Raw genomic sequence first — 23,689 nt, 5'->3', positions numbered from 1 at the left:
AAAACTAATCTACTATTGGTTACAAAGAAACCCAAAAATGGCTGCCAAGAGAGCCTCTGGCAATGCACAGGCAGCATACTAAATTACTCTCTCAGATCATCCCCGGGGGCGCAGTGCTGTTTTTCGTCACACACCAGTTCCACCCCTTCTCTCTGACCCCTCCCCCTTAATTAGTATATTTCCTCTCAGTAATTGGGATATTTCGCGACCAAAGGTTTACAATATAGTTATTCAGAACTGCAGCAGTAAAAATGCAGTTTAATTCCAAAAGTAAGGTTAAATTGTAGAATGAATGTTTTTGCCTTTTACATTCAAAACGTTCTCCAGTCTAAAATACATGGTTAACAACTTTATATTTGAAATGCTCACAAAAAGTAACAGAAATATATTATTATGCACAGAAAATACTTGATATTATAACAAACATTTTAATGCACTTTGTGAGTTTAAGGTAAATTATTATTATTCTTTTTTTAATTGAACTCATTTACAGCATGAACCTGTTTGTATTATCTGCAAAATAAAAACCAGCCACACCCACACACTATTTATTTATGTGTTTATTAAGAGTTAAAAGCCATTTTGGTTTACGCAGGGAAATCTAAATCCATTTTTATCTGGAAAGTTAAGGGGTTGAACATATATATATATATATATATATATATATATATATATATATATATATATATATATATATATATACCTCTTCAATTTTCACCCCTGGGGCCCTGTAGTGGTAATAGAGCCCCCGGGGCCCCGTAGTGGTAATTAGCAAATAAGTGATGCAGCTTTCTTAATGAACCTGACATATAACTGCAGCAATCTAGTAAAGTTGCAAAAAAAAAAAAGAAAAACAGCATAGTCGCTAAGGTATTAACGTATTAGAAACAATCGTGTTGTGTAATTTATAAAATTCAAGAGTCAACTTTGTGGTGAAGCGTGTACAGTACTTGTTGGGATGTTTAAAAAAATTAAAAAAAAAAAAAAAAAAAACCCTGAAGTTTACTGTTTAGAAGCATTTCAAGACAAACTTTCCCTGGCAAAAAATGTAAGGATTTTTTTTTTTTTTTTTGATTTTAGTGTTGCTAACCTAGTTTGATATTTACCATATTTATGTATTTTTTTAGATTTAAACGCTATATTAAAAATTCTTTTTTTTACTAGATTTGTTAGTCTAATATTTATTAGATATGCACAATCCATTGATTTGTGAAAATATTAAATTATGAAGATTGACATGTTTATAATGATATAAATGAAATGCGTATGTATAAGATTATCTGTACAATATGTTATTATTATTATTAAATAAAATACAGACTGTAAATCCCATGGCAGTGTAGGTATGTATTAATTCATTGTGTATTTCTTTTCAGTGAGAGTAGTGCAGAGAAAGAATGTTAAAAAACCAAGCTGCAGCAGTGTTCCAGTTAGCCATCATGGGACAAGATGTTAGATGAGGAAAAACAGCTGTAAAATGTTGTACACTGTTTAAAAAAAAAAGTATATAATAGAAATAAACAAAAGAAAAAACATTTTGTCTTTGCAGAATTTGATGGAGCCTACTGTAAATATTGCGTGCATTTTGGTAAACAGTACAAAATGCAGAGAAACTTGACAGGTTATACACAAGTCCTTTAAAAATCTGGGGTTCAGCAGTTACAAATCTGAAAGAACGTCAGGAAAATCAGAATTCTACAAATCAGCAGTAATAGTTGGCAATGATTTCGTATCTGTGATGCAACAAACTAAAACACCTGTACATCAGGAGTCGGATTCAGCTTATAGAGAAAGAGGAGTGGAAAAAAACAGGTAGAAGCTATTTTTATATTTGAATAACTCCCAAGTATTGCTTATTATAGTTGTACTCTTAGTGTGTTACTTAAATTTACTAGCAAATGTGTTCCAAACTGCACTGAAAGGAACATTTCCTTAAAGTATGTTATCCATTTGTTGAGGTGAGGTGGGGTCACAGGGAACCTTTTGTGTATCTTGAAGAATTTAGTGAACCCGTCAAGCTACAAGACTAGCTCTGCCCCTGTTAATCACTAATTGATTGATTGTGTTCACTGTTAAATAAAACCAAAATCCTACAAGTTATATTCTACTTTTCTGTGTGTCTTTTGTGCAACAGGGAGGAGGCAAGTAGATTTTTGAACAAATCACTAGCGGTGCCAAAAAGTAGGGATGGGAATTTTAAACATTTAAACATATAAACTCTAAAGAAGTGGTTAAACGTTCAATAATATGCTAGATGTGTAACCAGTCACGTGACAAATTTCACCAGACACAAATTTCTTTATCGTCATATACAGCAATCCGTCGCGTATCTGACTGCTGTGGTACCACAGTAAGGGCAGATTATAAAAAAAAAAGAAGGGGCTTGGCAGTTGCCTCCAAGTAGTTTTTCTAATTGGTGCAACAGAAAGAATGACACTGGGGTGGGTTTTATTCTCAGTCAATCTGGAGCTTCATGGTATGGCTCAGTCCACATGGGGTAAGAAAAGCGTTTTTTTATTTGTTTGTTATATATTTTTAATAAAACTGCATCTCTAGACAAAGGAACTAGGCAAAGCCACGTTTGGAATTATTTTGAGGAACCGGATGAGAAAACCGTGATATGTAAATGATTATGCCAAACAAAATTGCCGTACCACAAAAACACAACATTTGAAATGACTGTGGATAGAGTTATTGAATGCAGTAAAAATCAAACATTCATAATAAACAGAACACTCTAGATGGTGACTTTGAATATTAATTCAGGAATGCATAAGTGTAAGTTAATTATGTATAGGCTTTAATTTACCAGTACACTTTTACACAAATCATTTGTTTAAAAAAAAAAAAGTCCTTTATCTATGTAATTTGTTAACAGAAGAGGATATTAAAAAAAAAAAAAGTGTTTGCTGTTTGTGGCACCAGTAGAGTTAATATAACAATGTATTGGAATCTGTGCATTTGATAGGTTTTGTAACATACAGACGTGCTCAAATTTGTTGGTACCCTTACAGCTCATTGAAATAATGCTTCATTCCTCCTGAAAAGTGATGAAATTAAAAGCTATTTTATCATGTATACTTGCATGCCTTTGGTATGTCATAGAATAAAGCAAAGAAGCTGTGAAAAGAGATGAATTATTGCTTATTCTACAAAGATATTCTAAAATGGCCTGGACACATTTGTTGGTACCCCTTAGAAAAGATAATAAATAATTGGATTATAGTGATATTTCAAACTAATTAGTTTCTTTAATTAGTATCACACATGTCTCCAATCTTGTAATCAGTCATTCAGCCTATTTAAATGGAGAAAAGTAGTCACTGTGCTGTTTGGTATCATTGTGTGCACCACACTGAACATATCAGAGAAAGCAAAGGAGAGAGTTGTCTGAGGAGATCAGAAAGAAAATAATAGACAAGCATGGTAAAGGTAAAGGCTACAAGACCATCTCCAAGCAGCTTGATGTTCCTGTGACAACAGTTGCAAATATTATTAAGAAGTTTAAGGTCCATGGAACTGTAGCCACCTCCCTGGGCGCGGCCGCAAGAGGAAAATCGACCCCAGATTGAACAGAAGGATAGTGCGAATGGTAGAAAAAGAACCAAGGATAACTGCCAAAGAGATACAAGCTGAACTCCAAGGTGAAGGTACGTCAGTTTCTGATCGCACCATCCGTCGCTTTTTGAGCGAAAGTGCGCTCCATGGAAGAAGACCCAGGAGGACTCCACTTTTGACAGAAAAACATAAAAAAGCCAGACTGGAATTTGCTAAAATGCATATTGACAAGCCACAATCCTTCTGGGAGAATGTCCTTTGGACAGATGAGTCAAAACTGGAGCTTTTTGACAAGTCACATCAGCTCTGTGTTCACAGACGAAAAAATGAAGCTTTCAAAGAAAAGAACACCATACCTACAGTGAAACATGGAGGAGGCTCAGTTATGTTTTGGGGCTGCTTTGCTGCGCCTGGCACATTAATACTATCAAGGCATTCTGGAGCGAAACGTACTGCCCAGTGTCAGAAAGCTCTGTCTCAGTCACAGGTCATGGGTCCTCCAACAGGATAATGACCCAAAACACACAGCTAAAAGCACCCAAGAATGGATAAGAACAAAACATTGGACTATTCTGAAGTGGCCTTCTATGAGTCCTGATCTGAATCCTATCGAACATCTATGGAAAGAGCTGAAACTTGCAGCCTGGAGAAGGCACCCATCAAACCTGAGATAGCTGGAGCAGTTTGCTCAGGAAGAGTGGGCCAAACTACCTGTTAACAGGTGCAGAAGTCTCATTGAGAGCTACAGAAAATGTTTGGTTGCAGTGATTGCCTCTAAAGGTTGTGCAACAAAATATTAGGTTAGCGGTCCCATCATTTTTGTCCATGCCATTTTCATTTGTTTTCTTATTTACAATATTATGTTGAATAAAAAATCAAAAGCAAAGTCTGATTTCTATTAAATATGGAATAAACAATGGTGGATGCCAATTACTTTTGTCAGTTTCAAGTTATTTCAGAGAAAATTGTGCATTCTTTGTTTTTTGTGGAGGGGTACCAACAAATTTGAGCACGTCTGTATATAAGCTGTGTTTTTTTTTAAATTATTATTATTGGTTTTGTTTTGTTCTTTGAATAGAATATAATGTAAAAAAAAAAAAAAAGTTTAGTTTATTCACTTTGTGCCCACCGGGCCAGCACAGGTACATCTCAGTAGCACAGTACAAATACAAAGAGACATTTACTAAGATAAAAATAAGAATACAAATGCTTTTAAAAAGACCAAATTCCAGTTGGGCTTATTTTTTTTAGATTCTATTGCTTTTTTAGTATTGCATGCAGGACAGCCAATATAAGATTGTTACCTTTATTAAACACTAGCACCGCCTAGACACTTTTTCAACGGCTTTTGCAATTCAAATTTAAATATCTCCGTGTATGTGAATATCTCATGCATGTCCGTTCTTAAGTGTTACTAAATATTTGAATTAAATACCCATACGGTGTTTCAGCTGCAGAATCGTAAAAATGACTAAGTTATAAGCACTTGCTTCTTCAACCGCCAGACCCACAGTTTATGCGGCATATTGAAATCAGTACAATATAGCCGACAATTTAGTCTGGGCTTTGTAATAAAATCAACTTCATTGTGAAAGAACGTATTATAATCCTGTTGAGTGCTTGAAACACTAATGAAAGTCATTCTACACATCATATATTATTATTATGTACACTACATTTCTCAAGCAGAACAACTTTGCCACCCTGAGTGTGACGGTACAAAAAATATACAATAAAATGTGCATATTCTAAGCTCAGCACAGATCAGTGACCATCGGGACTGATGCTAAACGAAAGCCAGAGACTGTTGCATTTTACAATGCAACGAAGTACAGTGTGGATATACTGGATCAAATGGCACGGCTATATTCTGTCAAAGGTGGTACTCGCAGGTGGCCTGTGTCTGTTTTTTATAATGTTTTGGACCTGGCAGCCATCAACGGCTTTGGTTTTGTACAAGGAGTGCACTGGCAACACAATCACTTGGAGGGACTTCATTTTGCAGCTAGCCCTGGAGCTATGGCAGAAACATTTTGATAAGAGACACGAAAGCCGGCTGGCAAATGCCCCTCAAGCTTCAGCCAGTGCTGCGCCCCCTGGCACACGGAATAAAAGACAATGCCAGGTTGCTAAATGCAATAAAAACAGAACTTTTGATGTCTGTGTCTGTTGTGAAAAGGCAGTCTGTGGCAAATGCTGTGGTACAGTTTAAAAGCGTGTTTTCTGCGTAGATTGTACTTAGAATGCTGTAATAGAACTCTAAACAGTTAAGTCTTGGCGATGTTAAAACATTACTTGCTTATTTAGGGGTTCTTTGCTTGGAAAATACTAACCAGGGCTGTCAGTATAAATCAAAATGTAATACAGAGAGTGTGTGTATGTAGATATGGTTTAAACGTTTGAATGCTGACACCTGCATAGCATTTAAACATTCATAAAAATGTACCAAAGAACATCCCTACCAAAAAGGTGTTCTTTTAAGCAAACTTTCTGTTCCTTTAGGCAGAGCATTAACAGTGGGAAAAATCTATTTCACCACAAGGGTGTTCTTTTATGAGGTGTTCCTATACACAGAGACTACTGTAATAAACTTACCAGTTACTGTTGCTCTCCATCTATTTTACTTTACAATTTTGTTTTAAAATAAATGGCTCAACTTTTCCCTGGGTTCAAGCCTGGCTCAGGCTTCCCCCCAGTAGACATTAGTCCATGTCACAAAAGCACCACACAATTCAGGACGATAGAAGTCTGCTTGAGAGAGGCCCATGCTGAATGACAGGGATAGTTCAGGTCAGGATTGAGGTGTGCTTTGGCACCTCTAGCCAGTGCCATTGTCCCTCACCTTTAACAAATATTACATTCACAAATGTACAAACAGGTGTACAGGTACTTGCATCTGCTCTGACTGTTACACAGAACAGCCATAAAAAAAGGACACAAAATAGTCAGAACCAAGTCATTTATTGTAAAATAAATGACAAAAAAGTGAAGATTTTATGTTGAGCTACAGTTTTATGGGTAATTAACATTGACATGCCTGCTCTTTTTTATAGCCGTCAACGCTATGTACTGGGTGATAGCGCAATGCAGCAGATGGCCCAGTCTCATGTGTTTCTCAGTGGGATGGGAGGACTAGGAGTAGAGATGGGTAAGTTATATAGTATGATCAAAAAGAATGAGTAAAAGGGAAGAACTTAATGTATGCTTAACAATCATGACAAATTTTAAATCATTTTTTGCAGGCGGACATATTATACATAAAGTATGCTGTTATACTACAGTCATTCATTCATTTTGTTCATTCATTTTTGAGTTTCTGAATGGTACAGGTGTACATAGATACAAATAAATACAATTTAAAATCTATAATATGTATTTTTAGATTTTAGTCAACTTAACATTGAGGCAGAGGTCACTTCTGCTGTATTTAAGAAATATATATTAACTGTGTATGAATTGTTTTATTTTTACAGCGAAGAATATTGTACTTGCAGGAGTAAAGGTATGAAAACCATTTCACTTTGTCTGAATCTCCAACTCCAAGCACTGTGATACGTGCACATAAAAGCATATTCAGAAATAGTGAAAAATTATAAAATTATTTTTAGACTGGCTTTAAAAATTTTAACGGTCTCTGCGGATAATACCAGGTTTTGAGTTCCATAGTAGAGAGATATGCCAACTGAAGGCCCTGCCACCAGAAGTCTTTACTCCATCTTGGGAATGCCAACAGGCCAGTGTTGGATGATTGCAGTTGATGGCCTGGGCCATAAGGGGTGAAGGCATAAACTGAGTGCATCTGAGTCTGGTCTTTGAAAGACATTGAGACAGCCGCATCACAATTACCAGATTGAAAGATTCTAGCTCCCATTGGTGCAGATTGGACAGCTCAGTGCAAGTGATCAAACACACTTTTTCAGACTGCCCTACATGAAACTAGGCATAGACTTAAGAAACTGAAATTCACTCACAATAACACCACTGCTTTAGTGCACTAAATAATAAAAACAGGACTCCTGCCATTTGTCTTATGTTAGACATACAGTAAGAAGTCTCTTATTTTAGACAATTAATCTTTGTTTTGTACTCTAGTTTTACTTGCTTATATGTTTATGTCCCAATTGTAGGCATTGACTGTTCACGATACAAAGAAATGTGAAACCTGGGATCTTGGAACTAACTTTTTTATTCATGAAGATGATGTTCTGAACCGGAGGAAGAGGTAATCTTCACTTTTACAGAGCCTTATAAATATCTACTCAACTGCAGGGCTACTTCCTAAATGCAATGTCATTACAGGTTAAAGTACAATTAAAAGTGCTTTAGGACCTGGTCCCTGTTTAATAATAATAATTAGGGACATTGCTGCACAAATGCAAGACTTCTTGCGGACATCAGGGTAAGCTGCTGTGGAATTGATTTTGAGCACAGAGCAGGCAGGCAGAATTATAGGATCAAAGAGCTGGGTCTCAGGAGCTAGAGTGTCTCTTAAATTAAAGGAGAGGGTTTCTGAGGATGTTTGATCCATATCCCATATCATTAAATACCAGTAAAGGTGCATATAATAGAGTTGAATTGCACAGTACATATGTATAGACTATATATGTACAGTTACCACCGCTTAGAATGGGCGCGTTTGTGTTGACGTGATTCACCCGCAGTAAGCGATGGATGGTATAAACTCTCACAATAACCTGACATTCAGAATGTCCCCCAATCACAAGTTCAGTAAACAAAACAAACACTTGTGTATGCTGTTAAAAATCTTAAGACACACATTACACTAATACATTTTTTTTTCTTAAAAACTATGAATGTAATAAAAAGTAAGCACATGTTGCAAACAGCTGATTGATCAATCTGTCAAGCTTTTACTACAGTAAAGTTCTGCCTTTTTTATTGAAATCTTTGTGACTGGCAAGGTAATGGGGTGAAAACAGCTGATTGGTGGATTAGTAAGAACGATTACTACAGTAATAATCAGTGCATTTGTTATTTATTATTATTATTATTATTATTATTATTATTATTATTATTATTATTATTTATTTCTTAGCAGACGCCCTTATCCAGGGCGACTTACAATTGTTACAAGATATCACATTATTTTTACATACAATTACATTATTTTTTACATACAATTACCCATTTATACAGTTGGGTTTTTACTGGAGCAATCTCGGTAAAGTACCTTGCTCAAGGGTACAGCAGCAGTGTCTCCCACCTGGGATTGAACCCACGACCCTCCGGTCAAGAGTCCAGAGCCTTAACCACTACTCCACACTCACATTTAAATCTATGTGAATGGCACATAACGAGATCCAAATTGCTGAGTTTTCCCGAAATATACGCCGTGCTTAACACAGTATAAACTATGTCTTTGTTATTGAAATCAACAAGACTGTCAAATGGCAGACACTATTTGTCCGATATAAATGGCTGCCCGCTATAACCCTGGATGATGTAAGTGGTGGATACTGTACTGTGAACACAACACTATGTAACACAATTTTTGTTCCTGGGTAGTAAGTGTTATTTCCTAATTGCTTTTGCCTCAAAAGTATAGAAAATGGCTATTATTCCCCACAAACTTTGCTTTTGTGACCAGGACAGTGATATTTTGAAATTTACCTATTTCCAATGAGAAAACGGGCGAATTTGTGTCTTTTCGTTCACATAAAGTCAGAAAAAAACAACATATGAATCCAAATTAACATGTATTTATACTAAAGTAATACAAAAATGACTACAAAAGATTTAGAAGTGAGTAGTTTTTCGAGATTTACAATTATACTGTAAATCACTTTCACGAATCAGCCCCCAAATGTAGTCTCCCATCATGTTCTCGTTATACTGTCCTTGGTAGCGGCGTTCAAAGTCCAGTATATCCTGGTGGAAGTGCTCGCCTTGCTCCTCCGAGTACGCTCCCATGTTCTCCTTGAATTTATCAAGATGAGCATCAAGGATATGGACTTTGAGGGACATCCTACAGCCCATTGTGCCGTAGTTCTTCACCAGAGTCTCAACCAGCTCCACATAGTTTTCGGCCTTGTGATTGCCCAGGAAGCCCCGAACCACTGCGACAAAGCAGTTCCAAGCAGCTTTCTCCTTACTAGTGAGCTTCTTGGGGAATTCATTGCACTCCAGGATCTTCTTTATCTGTGGTCCGACGAAGACACCGGCTTTGACCTTTGCCTCAGACAGCTTAGGGAAGAAGTCTTGAAGGTACTTGAAGGCTGCCGACTCCTTATCTAGAGCTCTGACAAATTGTTTCATAAGGCCCAATTTGATGTGCAGTGGTGGCATCAGCACCTTCCGGGGGTCCACCAGTGGCTCCCACTTGACGTTGTTCCTCCCCACAGAGAACTCGGTCCGCTGTGGCCAGTCCCGCCTGTGGTAGTGCGCCTTGGTGTCCCTGCTGTCCCAAAGGCAAAGATAGCAGGGAAACTTGGTAAAACCGCCTTGGAGACCCATCAGGAATGCCACCATTTTGAAGTCTCCTATGACCTCCCAGCCGTACTCATCATACTTCAAGGCGTCCAGCAAGGTCTTGATGCTGTTGTAATCCTCTTTGAGGTGCACCGAGTGAGCCAGGGGAAGAGACGGGTACTTGTTACCATTATGGAGCAGCACGGCTTTGAGGCTCCTGGACAAGCTGTCAATGAAGAGACGCCACTCATTCTGGTTACAGGCGATTCCGATTGCCTCGAACAGACTGGTCACATTGTGGCAGAAGCAGAGCCCATCTTGACGGGTGAAGAAGCTGGAAAAAGGTTGGTGACGCTTCCTCTGATCTGCGACTTGCACACTTTCATCCAACAAGTTCCACTGCTTGAGCCTAGACGTCAAAAGCTCGGCATTGGACTTGGTGAGACCAAGATCTCTAATCAAGTTGTTGAGGTCTTTTTGGTTGGGGTAGTATGGGTTTCTCTCCTCAGCTCCACCTCTGAAATTGTCATCTGGATCTACAACGTCTTCCTCGCTCTCTGACTTGCTGCTCTCTTCTAAAGACGGCTGCTCTCTCTCCGGAGGAGTGGGTACGGGGAGCTCATGGCAGTGTGGCACCGGGGCGATGGATGAAGGAAGTTCCGGATACGTGATAGCAGGTGCATTCTTGCCAGTCCGACGTTTGGAAGGGTCCACCATGCAGAAGTAGCAGTTGCTTGAGTGGTCAGTGGGTTCCCGCCAAATTCTTGGGATAGCGAACTTCATGGCTCTCTTTTCCCCTCTGTACCATCCTACAAAAATACATTTATTTCACCCATGACTAATGTGTAAGAGATTCTCGCAACATTTTTCATATGATATATTTTTTCAATAACATTGAAAATTGTAAAACATTTTAAAATTAAAAACTTTTACAATTTTAAAAATTTTAACAAATTTTATAACATAAAATTCCGAGCAACAATTGTCCATCTTACCTTCCAGAGTTTTTTTGCAGTGCTCGCAGGTGAAATGAGGTGCCCAGGGTTTGTCTTGATCCCCGACAGGCATGCCGAAATATGCCTTGTAGGCCTCACACATCTTAGCAGATGCTTCCACGGAGTACTTTTTCGCTCTTGTCTTGATAAATTGGCCGCAGACATAGCAAAATGCGTCTGCCGGATGCTTGCAGCCTCTTGATGCCATCTCAGAAAAATGCAGATATGTATCCACTTAGGCAGCTGGAACTAAACTGAACTGGTGGGCTTAAGGCCCCTGTATTTATACCACTATTTATATTACTGGAAAGTCCTAGAAGTTACTCCAAGTTTACTCAGCACTGAATCTATCTGGAATGTTCTGGAAAATAGGTAAATTTCAAAATATCACTGTCCTGGTCACAAAAGCAAAGTTTGTGGGGAATAATAGCCATTTTCTGTACTTTTGAGGCATAAGCAATTAGGAAATAACACTTACTACCCAAGAACCAAAAAAAAAAAAAAAAAATTGTTACACGGTGTAACCCAACACTAGCTTGACCAATGCCTCTCATTTACTTCTACAGTACAGTACATGGTATTATTGGCTCGTACAAAGCTCACCACCCAATATCCCTGAAATAAAAATCATCTAGTAAATACATCTAGCTGTATTGATATCTTTCAATAATATATTATACTGTTTTAAATCCTATTTATAGAGTGGAAACTGTTTATCCTCGTATTGCTGAGTTAAATCCTTATGTTCAAGTCAACATATCCACTGCATCTATTGACACAACAACTGATCTGTCATTCTTAAAGCAGTATCAGGTAAGTTGATGTACTTGTATGAATGGCACTTCCACCTTTGCACGCTACTGTAATTGTGATGGTTGGTTGAAGGAGTATCAGTAACGAAGTGGTCACTTGCTCTTACCAGCCATAAACTGTACTAGAACAGAATGTATTTTTCTTTAGCAGCCTCTTTTGTGACTGGTTAATTCAGGTGTTATTGTTTTTCCTAAAAGACAAATTTAAACTGCAAAATTATGTGAACAAAGCCAGCAGAGGTTGTGCCAGGGGGTTGTCTGAAAATTCTGGAAATCTCTCCTGTTCAACCATACATATTTTTAGGGTCCTTATTCAAACAAATTGGCCCCCCCTTACACACTGATTCTGTCTGTCACACTATTCCGGATGAACACGATAACCGCCTTCATTTTGCACCAATCTTCTCAAAACTTTTGTTATACACACCCAGCCTCCTATAGACATTTCAGATTGCATTTGGCTTTCGATTTTAAATGAATATTTTAACCTGTACATGCACACATTCACGTTATACCTTAAGCAGCCCAAAACCGTTGCCTCAGCATTTCCATTTTGTCTTCGTGGAATAACAATGTAAATCCTACTTATATACAACAGTCAAAATGACAATATTTAAGGCCTCAGTGTCATTAGACACACATATATTTTTGTTTTTATATTTAATTACTTTTTGTTTACAATGTTTATGTTCCATTGATTTGTAAATGTTATGTTGGTGCACATGTACATTCAATTTTTTTTTTCCTATTAGACAACGTTTTAGCCGAATGTATTGTTCCTTCACTTTATATTAAAATACCCACATAGTTAATGCCTATCAATATAATGCATCTACATTTAAACTGTTACATGGATAGAATCAGTGGTGTGGTTTACATGCAGTTTAGAGACTCCAAATTCTCTATCCATTGTCGTGAGAATGTGACATAGCTCACACATATCACGCACATTCCTCACGCAATAGGAAGTACACAGCTAAAAAGGGTGGGTAAATCACTCATGTCTGAAGCAAAGAGATATATATTTTCACCCAAAAATATTGAATGAAAAATACCTTTTTGTTGTTTTTTACCTTACATTCTGTGCTAACCATTTTTTAAATGTAATTACCAGTGTGTGATCCTAACTGAAACCAGGCTTTCTCTCCAAAAGAAGATTAATGAATTTTGCCATTCACAACAGCCTCCAATTAAGGTAAGGTTTAGACTTTGAAACCAAAAGTAAACATTAAAAGGTTTAGTTATCGGTAGAATAATTCGCTGTTGGATATTAAAAGGGTGTTTTTTTATAATTTGTTGCAATTTGAGGCTGTGAGGTCTAGTGGTTAGAAGGCTGTGTGGTCCAGTGATTAAAGAAACAGGCTTGTAACCAGAAGGTCCCCGGTTCAAATCCCACCTCAGCCACTGACTCATTGTGTGACCCTGAGCAAGTCACTTAACCTACTTGTGCTCCGTCTTTCGGGTGAGATGTAATTGTAAGTGACTCTGCAACTGATGTATAGTTCACACACTCTAGTCTCTGTAAGTCGCCTTGGACAAAGGCATCTGCTCAATAAACAAATAATACTAAATCAAAAATAAGCTGTCCTTTTATATAGATTATTTGGGGACCAGACTTGTTTGTAGTGTTCTGATGGACAATGTTTTCCAATATGTCATGTCTTTTTATATATTGATTGTATTTCCAATGAGATTTCCTGGGTGCTTATCACCTGTGCCAACTCATCAGCATATTATTTGTAATTATAGCTGATGAAATAATTTGGTTCAGATTTATTTTTCCTCCATCACTAGTGGTTGCACCAACATGTATAGATTTTGTTTTGTTTTTCGCCATGTGCGATGGAGATAGAGGTAACTGTCTTATAGCTCATACAAATATATAAAATACATGTGGTGGCTGGTAGACATCCCATGATGACGTGATTGGTCTTCCAGACGTAATCACCTATAGTCTCTTTAGCATCCACAAAGCTCTGACTACAGTACACTTTACAGCTTGTTCATGCAGTACTGTGGTACATTGCACAGAATAGTTTCTCATACCAGACCAGGTTGTTGTAAATGGAGAATCATCAAGTGGTCGTTGTGGAATTCCATGTTCCTCTGATGTTCAGCTTCATTGCTGAACATCAGAGGATGTAAGCAGATTCTTTTTGTCTGTCACTTAGAAGTCCAAAGTCCATATCCAACAAACATTTAGCTCAAAATCTTAATATTGGAGCAGAACTTGGAACTACTCTGAATAATTGTGAACATCATAAAGGGTGCTATTGGCCTTCTTCACAAAGCAGCAGCTTGCAGGGTATTTAAAGAATGTTTCATTTTGGTGGATTAAATAAAGTTATTTATGCAGGTGTGTGTGTTTTTTTTTTTTAAATATCAAAATTAATTAAATACAATTAAAAAAAAAAAATGCATTGAACCCTTTGTGGCATAGCAGGCTAAATGAAAGTAAAGCAGTGTTTTGAAGCTATTTATTCTTTAATTGCTGTACTGTGCATTTTGCTTTACAGTTCATCAGCACTGATGTATATGGGATTTGCTCTCGTGTGTTCTGTGATTTTGGAGAACAGTTTGAAGTCTCTGATCCCACTGGAGAAGAACCTAAAGAAATCTTTGTGCAGAATATAACCCAGGTAAAAACAGGAAAATAACATTATTCAATTTTGCTATGACCATTAGAAGCTACTTTCCATCTTAAATATCGGCTTTACAGTCAATCTGGATGCGTGTGTGTTTGTTTGTTTGTTTCTTTCTTTATTTATTTATTTATTTATTTATTTTTCACAGTGCATTTGTCTCACTTTGAGTTTCAACACATTTGTATTAGCAGTCCTCTATGTAAAACTATTCATGATGAAAATTGGTTTACTGAGTTAAGCTTTAATCATATACATGAGAGACAAGTTACTTGGAGGTAGTTTTTAGATTTGGTAGACAGCTGTGTTCTGTTCTAGAACACTCTTAAATCTTTTATTATTGGCAATGCTCCATAAAAATGACCGCCATATTTCAGAAATTGTTGACGTTAAGTACTTCAGTATACATCTTACACTTTACAACCACTTTTTCCACATATCCATATTCATATTATTATTTTTTTCCTCCAATAGTGGTTACCAAACATTCTTTCACTGCTGCCATTGCTGTTTTTGACAAAAAAATAAAAACAAAACCCTAGTTAACCATGTCTAGTTAATGAATACATTTGAAATGCATTAACATGAGCTAATGTTGTTGTTCTGCAGTCAAACCCTGGTGTGGTAACCTGCATGGACAATAGGAATCATGGACTTCAGTCGGGACAGCTTGTCACCTTTCGGGAAGTCAACGGGATGTCTGAATTAAATGGAACCACTCGCCAAATAACAGGTAGGAAAATGTTTCCATATTTTTTTTGTGCTCGGGTCCTTTTTACAATTAAAAAGATGTACTGCTTTATAGGACGTTATAAACCTTCCCATATCCATCAGCCTTGTTTATGGTGGGGGAAAAAAAGATTTGGTAGTTAAGAGGTGGGATTATTTGTGCATGTTTTTTGTAAATCTGACACTGTTCCAGAAGCTTCTTCCAAAACTCATACCTTACATATTGTTACGATTGTGAGATATTCATCACATTGACCTGTGACCAAATATGGTTGCAATTTTGTGGTTATAACTATTGATATCTTTATGCTATGGTTCTTTCTGACAAGTTCAAATTCGAAGTAAGTAGGGATGCTGTTTTTAAGCTGTTTTTTTGTTTTGTTTTTGTTTTTTTTGTTGGTAAAACTGAAATATGAAAGTGCATTTGTGCAGCCAAGGGAACAGGACGTACCATTATTACACACAATGTTTTTTTTTTTTTTAACTGTACAGAAGCTCAATACAGTGTTATTGCATCACTCATACAATTGGACACAATGCAGTGTAGAAATAATACAAAAATGTATTAATAGGCTTTAAACCTTTTTATTTATTACTTTACTGGTACAAATATGGCCAGTGTCACCGCGGTTTATGCAAACAGTTTCGGTTCGGTTTCAGTTTGGGAAAATCCTAACCGTTGCATCTCTAGCAATGGGTGTCACAGCTGTAGTCTATGATTCTCTCTGTCATTCTCTTTTTTATTGTGGCTATATATCTGTTTTAACCCCCTGCTTTATTTCAGAAACTGTAAACAATTATTTCAAATATACAGCACTTCTTCCACTTTATAGCCACCATTCAGGGATGGTTGTTAAAAAAGGCCACTTTCTAGTTTCATATATTTTCTGTAAAATACATTTCTAGACAGTTTGTTTATAATTGTGATTAAACACTTGAATATGTAGTATAGTTGGTTAAATAATGTGTATTCAAGTTTAAGTCTATGTATTTATTTATTCCAGCACTGTCGCCCTATACCTTCAGTATTGGCGACACATCACACTTGGAAGCATACACCCATGGAGGAATCATTGTTCAGATAAAATCCTCCAAGACTTTCTGCTTTGTAAGTATATCAACTACATTTGTAATAAATCAATGCAAAACACATTAAAAGTTTTAGTATTTAACAACATAAACCAAAAAAGTCACCAGTAATATCCTTACCCACTGTACAATGTGCTGTACACTACAAAATTCATTCTGAGGAAAAGGCAGCCCCAAATGTGTCAAACCTAATTAGGCATCCCTGTGAGGGGAGACTGTGTTTTTGTCAACCTGTCACTGCAGCTACAGTCACTGCTGACTTATTTGTAGTCTAATGAAAATGGTACCCTTCACTTCGACTTGCCATACTCTGACCTTGTGACCTTTTGGTTTCCAGATGATGGACATACCAAGATATTAGCGTCATACTCTGTACAGAGCTATTCTCTGATTCCAAAGTATTCTCTGATTTTCTAGGTGTCATGCAAGAAAAACTAACCCTTTTGTGTCGGTAATTTTTGATGCCACCACTGTGCTTTGTATATCTGACACCATTCAAAGCACTTCAGGGACTTCATATAAACCTTGCATGCCAAATGCATTAGTTACAATAATATTGAACTCTAGAGGTCATGTGACTGACGGTTTTTGCTAGACATTGTACAAGTTTTACACCAGTTATATAATGTACAGATAGATACCTATTTTACTTCATGCCATTCTTCTTACATTATGTTTCAGGGGAGTCTTTGGGGCAATTTCCATGGAAAAAGAAAAATAAGTCTCACCTTCTCACTCTATTTTGGTAGTACTTTCGGGTTGTGTGTGTTTCCATGGATTTTCTTTTAGCCTGAGACATTCTCGTTCCAAATGCAAATAACCTAATTAATATTAAAATACGGGAGGGTATATTTAAATGTTTGTGTCTGAGTTCCAGTTTGGCCTTGTGTGACTTACTGATACATATATAATATATATACACGTTTTCCTACAGAACCATAGCTTCAACAATTCTAATCCATATAGTCTACGAACTGAGCTAAATACCAGCACTTTAGGTTAATTATATAAAAATGACCTAGTCAAAATGCTTAGTACAGTACATATTTTAAATAATGGTAGGCTACCCCACTCACCCACATTTCCCACTACATAATATTCTTGTAATAATACTACTGTACTACTATATAACAAGTTTTGTTGTCTTTTGTGATTTGCAGCACCTTTAGAGCTCTGTTAAACATATAACCAAACATGCTTTAATATTTTAGGACAGACGTGTAGCAGACAAAGTAATTATATATATATATATATATATATATATATATATATATATATATATATATATATATATATATATATATATACAGACGTGCTCACATTTGTTGGTACCCTTACAGTTCATTGAAATAATGCTTCATTCCTCCTGAAAAGTGATGAAATTAAAAGCTATTTTATCATGTATACTTGCATGTCTTTGGTATATCATAGAATAAAGCAAAGAAGCTGTGAAAAGAGATAAATTATTGCTTATTCTACAAAGATATTCTAAAATGGCCTGGACACATTTGTTGGTACCCCTTAGAAAAGATAATAAATAATTGGATTATAGTGATATTTCAAACTAATTAGTTTCTTTAATTAGTATCACACATGTCTCCAATCTTGTAATCAGTCATTCAGCCTATTTAAATGGAGAAAAGTAGTCACTGTGCTGTTTGGTATCATTGTGTGCACCACACTGAACATGGACCAGAGAAAGCAAAGGAGAGAGTTGTCTGAGGAGATCAGAAAGAAAATAATAGACAAGCATGGTAAAGGTAAAGGCTACAAGACCATCTCCAAGCAGCTTGATGTTCCTGTGACAGTAACAGTTGCAAATGTTATTAAGAAATTTAAGGTCCATGGAACTGTAGCCATCCTCCCTGGGCGCGGCCGCAAGAGGAAAATCAACCCCAGATTGAACAGAAAGATAGTGCGAATGGTAGAAAAAGAACCAAGGATAACTGCCAAAGAGATACAAGCTGAACTCCAAGGTGAAGGTACGTCAGTTTCTGATCGCACCATCCGTCGCTTTTTGAGCGAAAGTGGGCTCCATGGAAGAAGACCCAGGAGGACTCCACTTTTGACAGAAAAACATAAAAAAGCCAGACTGGAATTTGCTAAAATGCATATTGACAAGCCACAATCCTTCTGGGAGAATGTCCTTTGGACAGATGAGTCAAAACTGGAGCTTTTTGACAAGTCACATCAGCTCTGTGTTCACAGACGAAAAAATGAAGCTTTCAAAGAAAAGAATACCATACCTACAGTGAAACATGGAGGAGGCTCAGTTATGTTTTGGGGCTGCTTTGCTGCGCCTGGCACATTAATACTATCAAGGCATTCTGGAGCGAAACGTACTGCCCAGTGTCAGAAAGCTCTGTCTCAGTCGCAGGTCATGGGTCCTCCAACAGGATAATGACCCAAAACACACAGCTAAAAGCACCCAAGAATGGATAAGAACAAAACATTGGACTATTCTGAAGTGGCCTTCTATGAGTCCTGATCTGAATCCTATCGAACATCTATGGAAAGAGCTGAAACTTGCAGTCTGGAGAAGGCACCCATCAAACCTGAGACAGCTGGAGCAGTTTGCTCAGGAAGAGTGGGCCAGTCTACCTGTTAACAGGTGCAGAAGTCTCATTGAGAGCTACAGAAAACGTTTGATTGCAGTGATTGCCTCTAAAGGTTGTGCAACAAAATATTAGGTTAGCGGTCCCATCATTTTTGTCCATGCCATTTTCATTTGTTTTCTTATTTACAATATTATGTTGAATAAAAAATCAAAAGCAAAGTCTGATTTCTATTAAATATGGAATAAACAATGGTGGATGCCAATTACTTTGGTCAGTTTCAAGTTATTTCAGAGAAAATTGTGCATTCTTCGTTTTTTGTGGAGGGGTACCAACAAATTTGAGCACGTCTGTATATAATATATATATATATATATATATATATATATATATATATATATATATATATATATATATATAATGTTTTGCGATCGATTACAGGGGTAATCTTACATCAATTTCAGAACTGCTGAATTGACGATACCCACACGCTGCCCTTCTCATAGGGGATGAACCCGCTCACGCTCTGTACGACTAAGACTACTACTACTACTACTACTACGACTACTACTACTAATAATAATAATAAATACCTGAATCTGAATTCCACAGGGTCAGTGGACTTTCTGCAACTGCATTATGTCTTGCTGCAAGCTAATGTTTTTTTGAACAAATTCATGGAACCCTTTTGTTTTCTTTTTCATGTTTTTGTTCTTCTAAAACAAATCTTCCTCAATGAATTAGGTTTAAGAGATTTTACTTCAACAGTAGGTGGGCGCTCAAACCTGGTGGTGTTGAGAGCCCGCAACCATAATAAAGCAACTGGCAACGAATTCCCAGCAATGCTAATTTAATACATAGGGGTACAAACGTGACTTTTTTGTCCTTGGCAGGTACCCATCATAGATACTACTTAAGGCTAGTGTGCAGTGTAGTGCATCTTATAGCTAAGGGACAGAAAAGTCTAAGCTTAAAGCAATCTCCTATCCAAACACCAAACACAAAGATAACAAAAGTGTAAAAGGATGTGTGCAAAGGGCTTTGTTATTTTATTTATTTATTCATGTATGTATGTATGTATGTATGTATGTATGTATCACAAAGGATTGCTTTGTGGTACGGCCTTTATGTATAGTAGAAAGTTGCACAAGTTTACGTCATAATCGGGATTTTGAGTGCTATAGTCTCGTAAGCATAATGAACGATTTCCAGACATGTTTCCATGCAGTTTTTGGTCAATTGTATGGTTGTTTAGTGTGAGAAGACGATTTACCCATCCCTTAAAGTCGTTCAGTGTTTTAGACGCTCGTGGAATGTGTGTGGTATGTGCTGCTACGTCACATAAATAATGACTGTGGAGAGAGAGTGACGACTTTCTAAGCTGCGCGGAAACCCGGCCTTTTTAGTCATTTTAGTTCTGTTGAGCTTTTGTAAAGGAATGGCTGAGAAAAATTCCATAGTAATGTAATGGGGAATGAATGGCCTTTTTACGATAAAAGTTACTCAACTATATATTTTTTGACATTTCAGGAAAAACTGGAGAAGCAGCTTTCTGACCCAAGTTGCCTTATAGTAGATTTCAGCAAGCCTGAGGTAAGATGTTTTAACATCCTTTTATTGCACTAAATTAAGTTCTGTAAGTAAGTCATATACAAGACATATAGAAAGTTCTGTATTTGCAGGTATTGTTCCTTTAAGACAGTCTCAAGGGTTATATAATGTTCATTCTGCTACTTGTGACATTTTATCAATAGCCGTAAATTGGACCAAACATCATTATCCTCTGTTGGAGATGCATATTTATTTATTTGTTTGGCAGACACCTTTATGATATGCCAAGTGTCAGGGAAGCACTTAAATGTACATATACAGCTCAAGCACTGCTTATCCAACAGTGGTAAAAGTTGTTTGCATCATTCTTTACCACAAGCTATTGAGAGTCCCCCAACCTGGGGATATGGAGGACCCTGTCTGCACACACACAGAATACCCTTCGATTTTTACATGTGCAATAAAGAACTTGTGAGAACGTTATTGTTTCAGGGTATATGTTTTTAATCATCTTTTTTTGCCTCAAACAGGCCCCTCTACAGATTCACGCAGCCTTGCTAGCTATGGACATGTTTCAGGAGCAGCACCAGCGAATGCCAGCCATCGGGTAACTCATCCCCTGGATTGTGATGCAGCTCTCTAAATGTCATGAAGTCAACAAGCCTTGTATATGAAAGCCACTTCAGATATGCAGTTGCACCAAAAACTATTCAGGCGTTTACTGTACATTTTAATATCCATAGTTCTACAGTATATAGTATATTTAGATTCAATTGTGTAAACAGTTTACAAGTTTCTTAAGTCATTTGGTCAGTGAAAATAAATGTAAATAATAACAACATATAATTTACACATTGATACAAATAATGTTTTTGATATAGGTATGATGTGGCAAACCTAAACCAAAGGACATTTAGTACTTACGATTGTAAGTCGCCCTGGATAAGGGCGTCTGCTAAGAAATAAATAATAATAATAATAATAATAATAATAATAATACTTGGTAAACTAAATAGTGTCATTTGAATAATCTGTCAAGCTATATTTGTAAGGCAAGATTCAGGGGTATACCTGTACATGTAATTGGAAATATAAATATAGTAACACAGAGGCTACAGCTTCAGAGAAGAAACGTTGTTTACACAATTTATCCTAACCAAAATATGCTGTGTAAAACAATTACATTGAAAACGTACTGTCTAAATGTTTTGTACCCCTCTTACCGTAAGTATGGAGTAAGATTGTATTCTTTTATTGAGAAAAGTCTTAACAGAAACTCATGATTGCTTCCCTTCTGTGTTTTTCTTTTGTTCCCAAATCTTTTAGTTAACCACATTCATTTCACCGGCTTCTTAATCCAGACTCTTAAGTGGTGGCCTTTTAATATACATGGCCTTTAGATTAATCCTCACATTTAGCTGCCTGCAGTTGAATCTTTACCAAGGAGATTAAACACAAGGCGTCAGTGCCACTCTGCTGCTGCTGATGTGATTGAAGTCTTTGACATTACTGTGACTTGCACACTCACCAGCAAAGATGGAAAACAAAAAAAGGTTATGTTGCAGTGATAACAAATAGCTGATCCTTCCTAGTTCTATTTATAGAAAATGCTAAACAAGAGCTCTGCATAGCCTGTGATTACTGTAAGTGTTAACAGTCATAGTCGAAACACGAGAGTCCAGTCCCATTGTTAAGGAGGCTGTTATTAGGAGGTTTTGATAGGTTTGTTGTGTTGGTATCCCTTGTCTTTACGGTCTTTGGCTGAGCCCATTAACTAAACCACTATTAACAGTCCTCCAACAAATCAGAAATTACTATAGTTCGATGGACTGATTTTTCTAACAGCAAAATGCCCAATGATTATAAATGTTAAAAATGAATAACATATAATAATGCTGTTTCTGTTCTATAGGTGTCTTCAAGATGCAGAGCTATTATTAAAGCTGACAAAAGAGGTCAATACAACTCTGGTAAACAAAGTGAGTAATGCTGTCTTACTCTTACCTTTGGGAATCTCTTTAGTTCTTCATGAATGGTATAGGACCAAGCCTTTACATAATATTTTCCAATTTCTCGCTTACAGAATAGCATTCTTTTCTAAATTAACATATTTCAAGATTAGTGCAAATCGAGGTCTGTAAAACCAGCTGTGACAGTTTGAATGAAGTACTTGGTTTAATTGCCTGTTAACCTGCATAGTTTTCTGTGGGGGATGTGTAAATATGGTTTTGTCATTCTAATACATTTAGTGACATGAGTAACACTGGGTTTATTTCTTTACATATTCATCCTAAAAAACAAAGAACGAACTGTAATAGTTTTCATTTTTTTGTGTTTCACAGGCCGATGTTAATGAAGACCTTGTAAAATGGGTGTCCAGGACAGCGAAAGGCTCTTTGCCCCCTCTTGCTGCTGCAGTAGGTGGAATTGCAAGTCAAGAAGTCCTGAAAGCACTAACAGGCAAATTTGCTCCATTACAGCAGTGGGTAGGTGTTTCCAGTTTACCATTATTTACTTGTGGATGTGTGGGAAGTTAGCTTGGGTTTCCAATTACAATGTGTTTATTTCATCTTGTATATTATATTGTTTTTAACATTCCTAGGATTTTAAATAACACCAAAAAAATAAGACAAATCTGGGTAGAAAATGGGGGTAAGATATAAGATTAATAAATACATTTTTCTGTAGAGATAATCAGCCATGCAGTTGATGTGAAACATTCTTTAGCACAAGTTTCTGAAAATCATAATCATAATAATAATCTGTGGTTTTTTCTACTCATTAGTTCTATTTTGATGCGCTAGAAGTGGTGAAGGCCCTCGAGACAACCACCTGTGAAGAGTTCTTCCCAAGGTAACATGTCTAATTTGATGAAAAAATAACCTTTTTACATTAATTGTGCTTACATTTGTGTTTATTATGCATTCATTTATTAACCTGAAGTAGTAGTTATTGAGCCCAAAGACCCTTTTTAAATAAAGACTTTCATATGTTTATAGTATTTGAATGGTTTCTCTTTATAGGTCAGCATGGAGGCAGGAATCACACAAACTCCAAAATGCGGTTTAGAGCCTGTGGAGACTTGTATTCCCAATAACACATAATAACTCCGCTTCCCTCACATTATCAGCATTCTCCTGCAGAGAAAACTGCAGTCCAGGACAGACAATTAGTACAAATGTTTTTTTTAAGTATGTTTTAAATCAGATTTTCTCCCTTTTTTACGTGATACAATATGATGGGCTGCTTACACTATGCATAATAAGATCAAATGGTCATTTAATGATGGACTATTTTGTCAAACGACAAAAATGAAATAAGATCGACAT

The 23,689-nt window shown here is 36.7% G+C and overlaps 1 protein-coding gene across 4 annotated transcripts in view; it reads left to right on the top strand.

Moving 5' to 3' along the window:
- Nucleotides 1-23,689, top strand: part of LOC117421264 (ubiquitin-like modifier-activating enzyme 6) — a 43,879-nt gene that overhangs the window by 3,042 nt on the left and 17,148 nt on the right. For all 4 annotated transcript variants that reach the window (XM_034035427.3, XM_034035426.3, XM_059032022.1 and 1 more), the window contains exons 3-15: nucleotides 6,612-6,706; nucleotides 7,032-7,060; nucleotides 7,686-7,780; nucleotides 11,684-11,795; nucleotides 12,909-12,989; nucleotides 14,311-14,433; nucleotides 15,046-15,169; nucleotides 16,170-16,273; nucleotides 20,340-20,402; nucleotides 20,891-20,967; nucleotides 22,273-22,339; nucleotides 22,703-22,846; nucleotides 23,146-23,213. In XM_034035427.3, coding sequence (XP_033891318.3) covers nucleotides 6,612-6,706; nucleotides 7,032-7,060; nucleotides 7,686-7,780; nucleotides 11,684-11,795; nucleotides 12,909-12,989; nucleotides 14,311-14,433; nucleotides 15,046-15,169; nucleotides 16,170-16,273; nucleotides 20,340-20,402; nucleotides 20,891-20,967; nucleotides 22,273-22,339; nucleotides 22,703-22,846; nucleotides 23,146-23,213 — 1,182 coding nt within the window. The remainder of the gene's footprint in view (nucleotides 1-6,611; nucleotides 6,707-7,031; nucleotides 7,061-7,685; nucleotides 7,781-11,683; nucleotides 11,796-12,908; nucleotides 12,990-14,310; nucleotides 14,434-15,045; nucleotides 15,170-16,169; nucleotides 16,274-20,339; nucleotides 20,403-20,890; nucleotides 20,968-22,272; nucleotides 22,340-22,702; nucleotides 22,847-23,145; nucleotides 23,214-23,689) is intronic.

This window comes from Acipenser ruthenus, chromosome 1, assembly GCF_902713425.1.
Source record: "Acipenser ruthenus chromosome 1, fAciRut3.2 maternal haplotype, whole genome shotgun sequence".
Classification (NCBI taxonomy): domain Eukaryota; kingdom Metazoa; phylum Chordata; class Actinopteri; order Acipenseriformes; family Acipenseridae; genus Acipenser; species Acipenser ruthenus.
The sequence above is the reverse complement of the archived record's forward strand: the minus strand, read 5'-3'. Positions and strand labels throughout refer to the sequence as shown.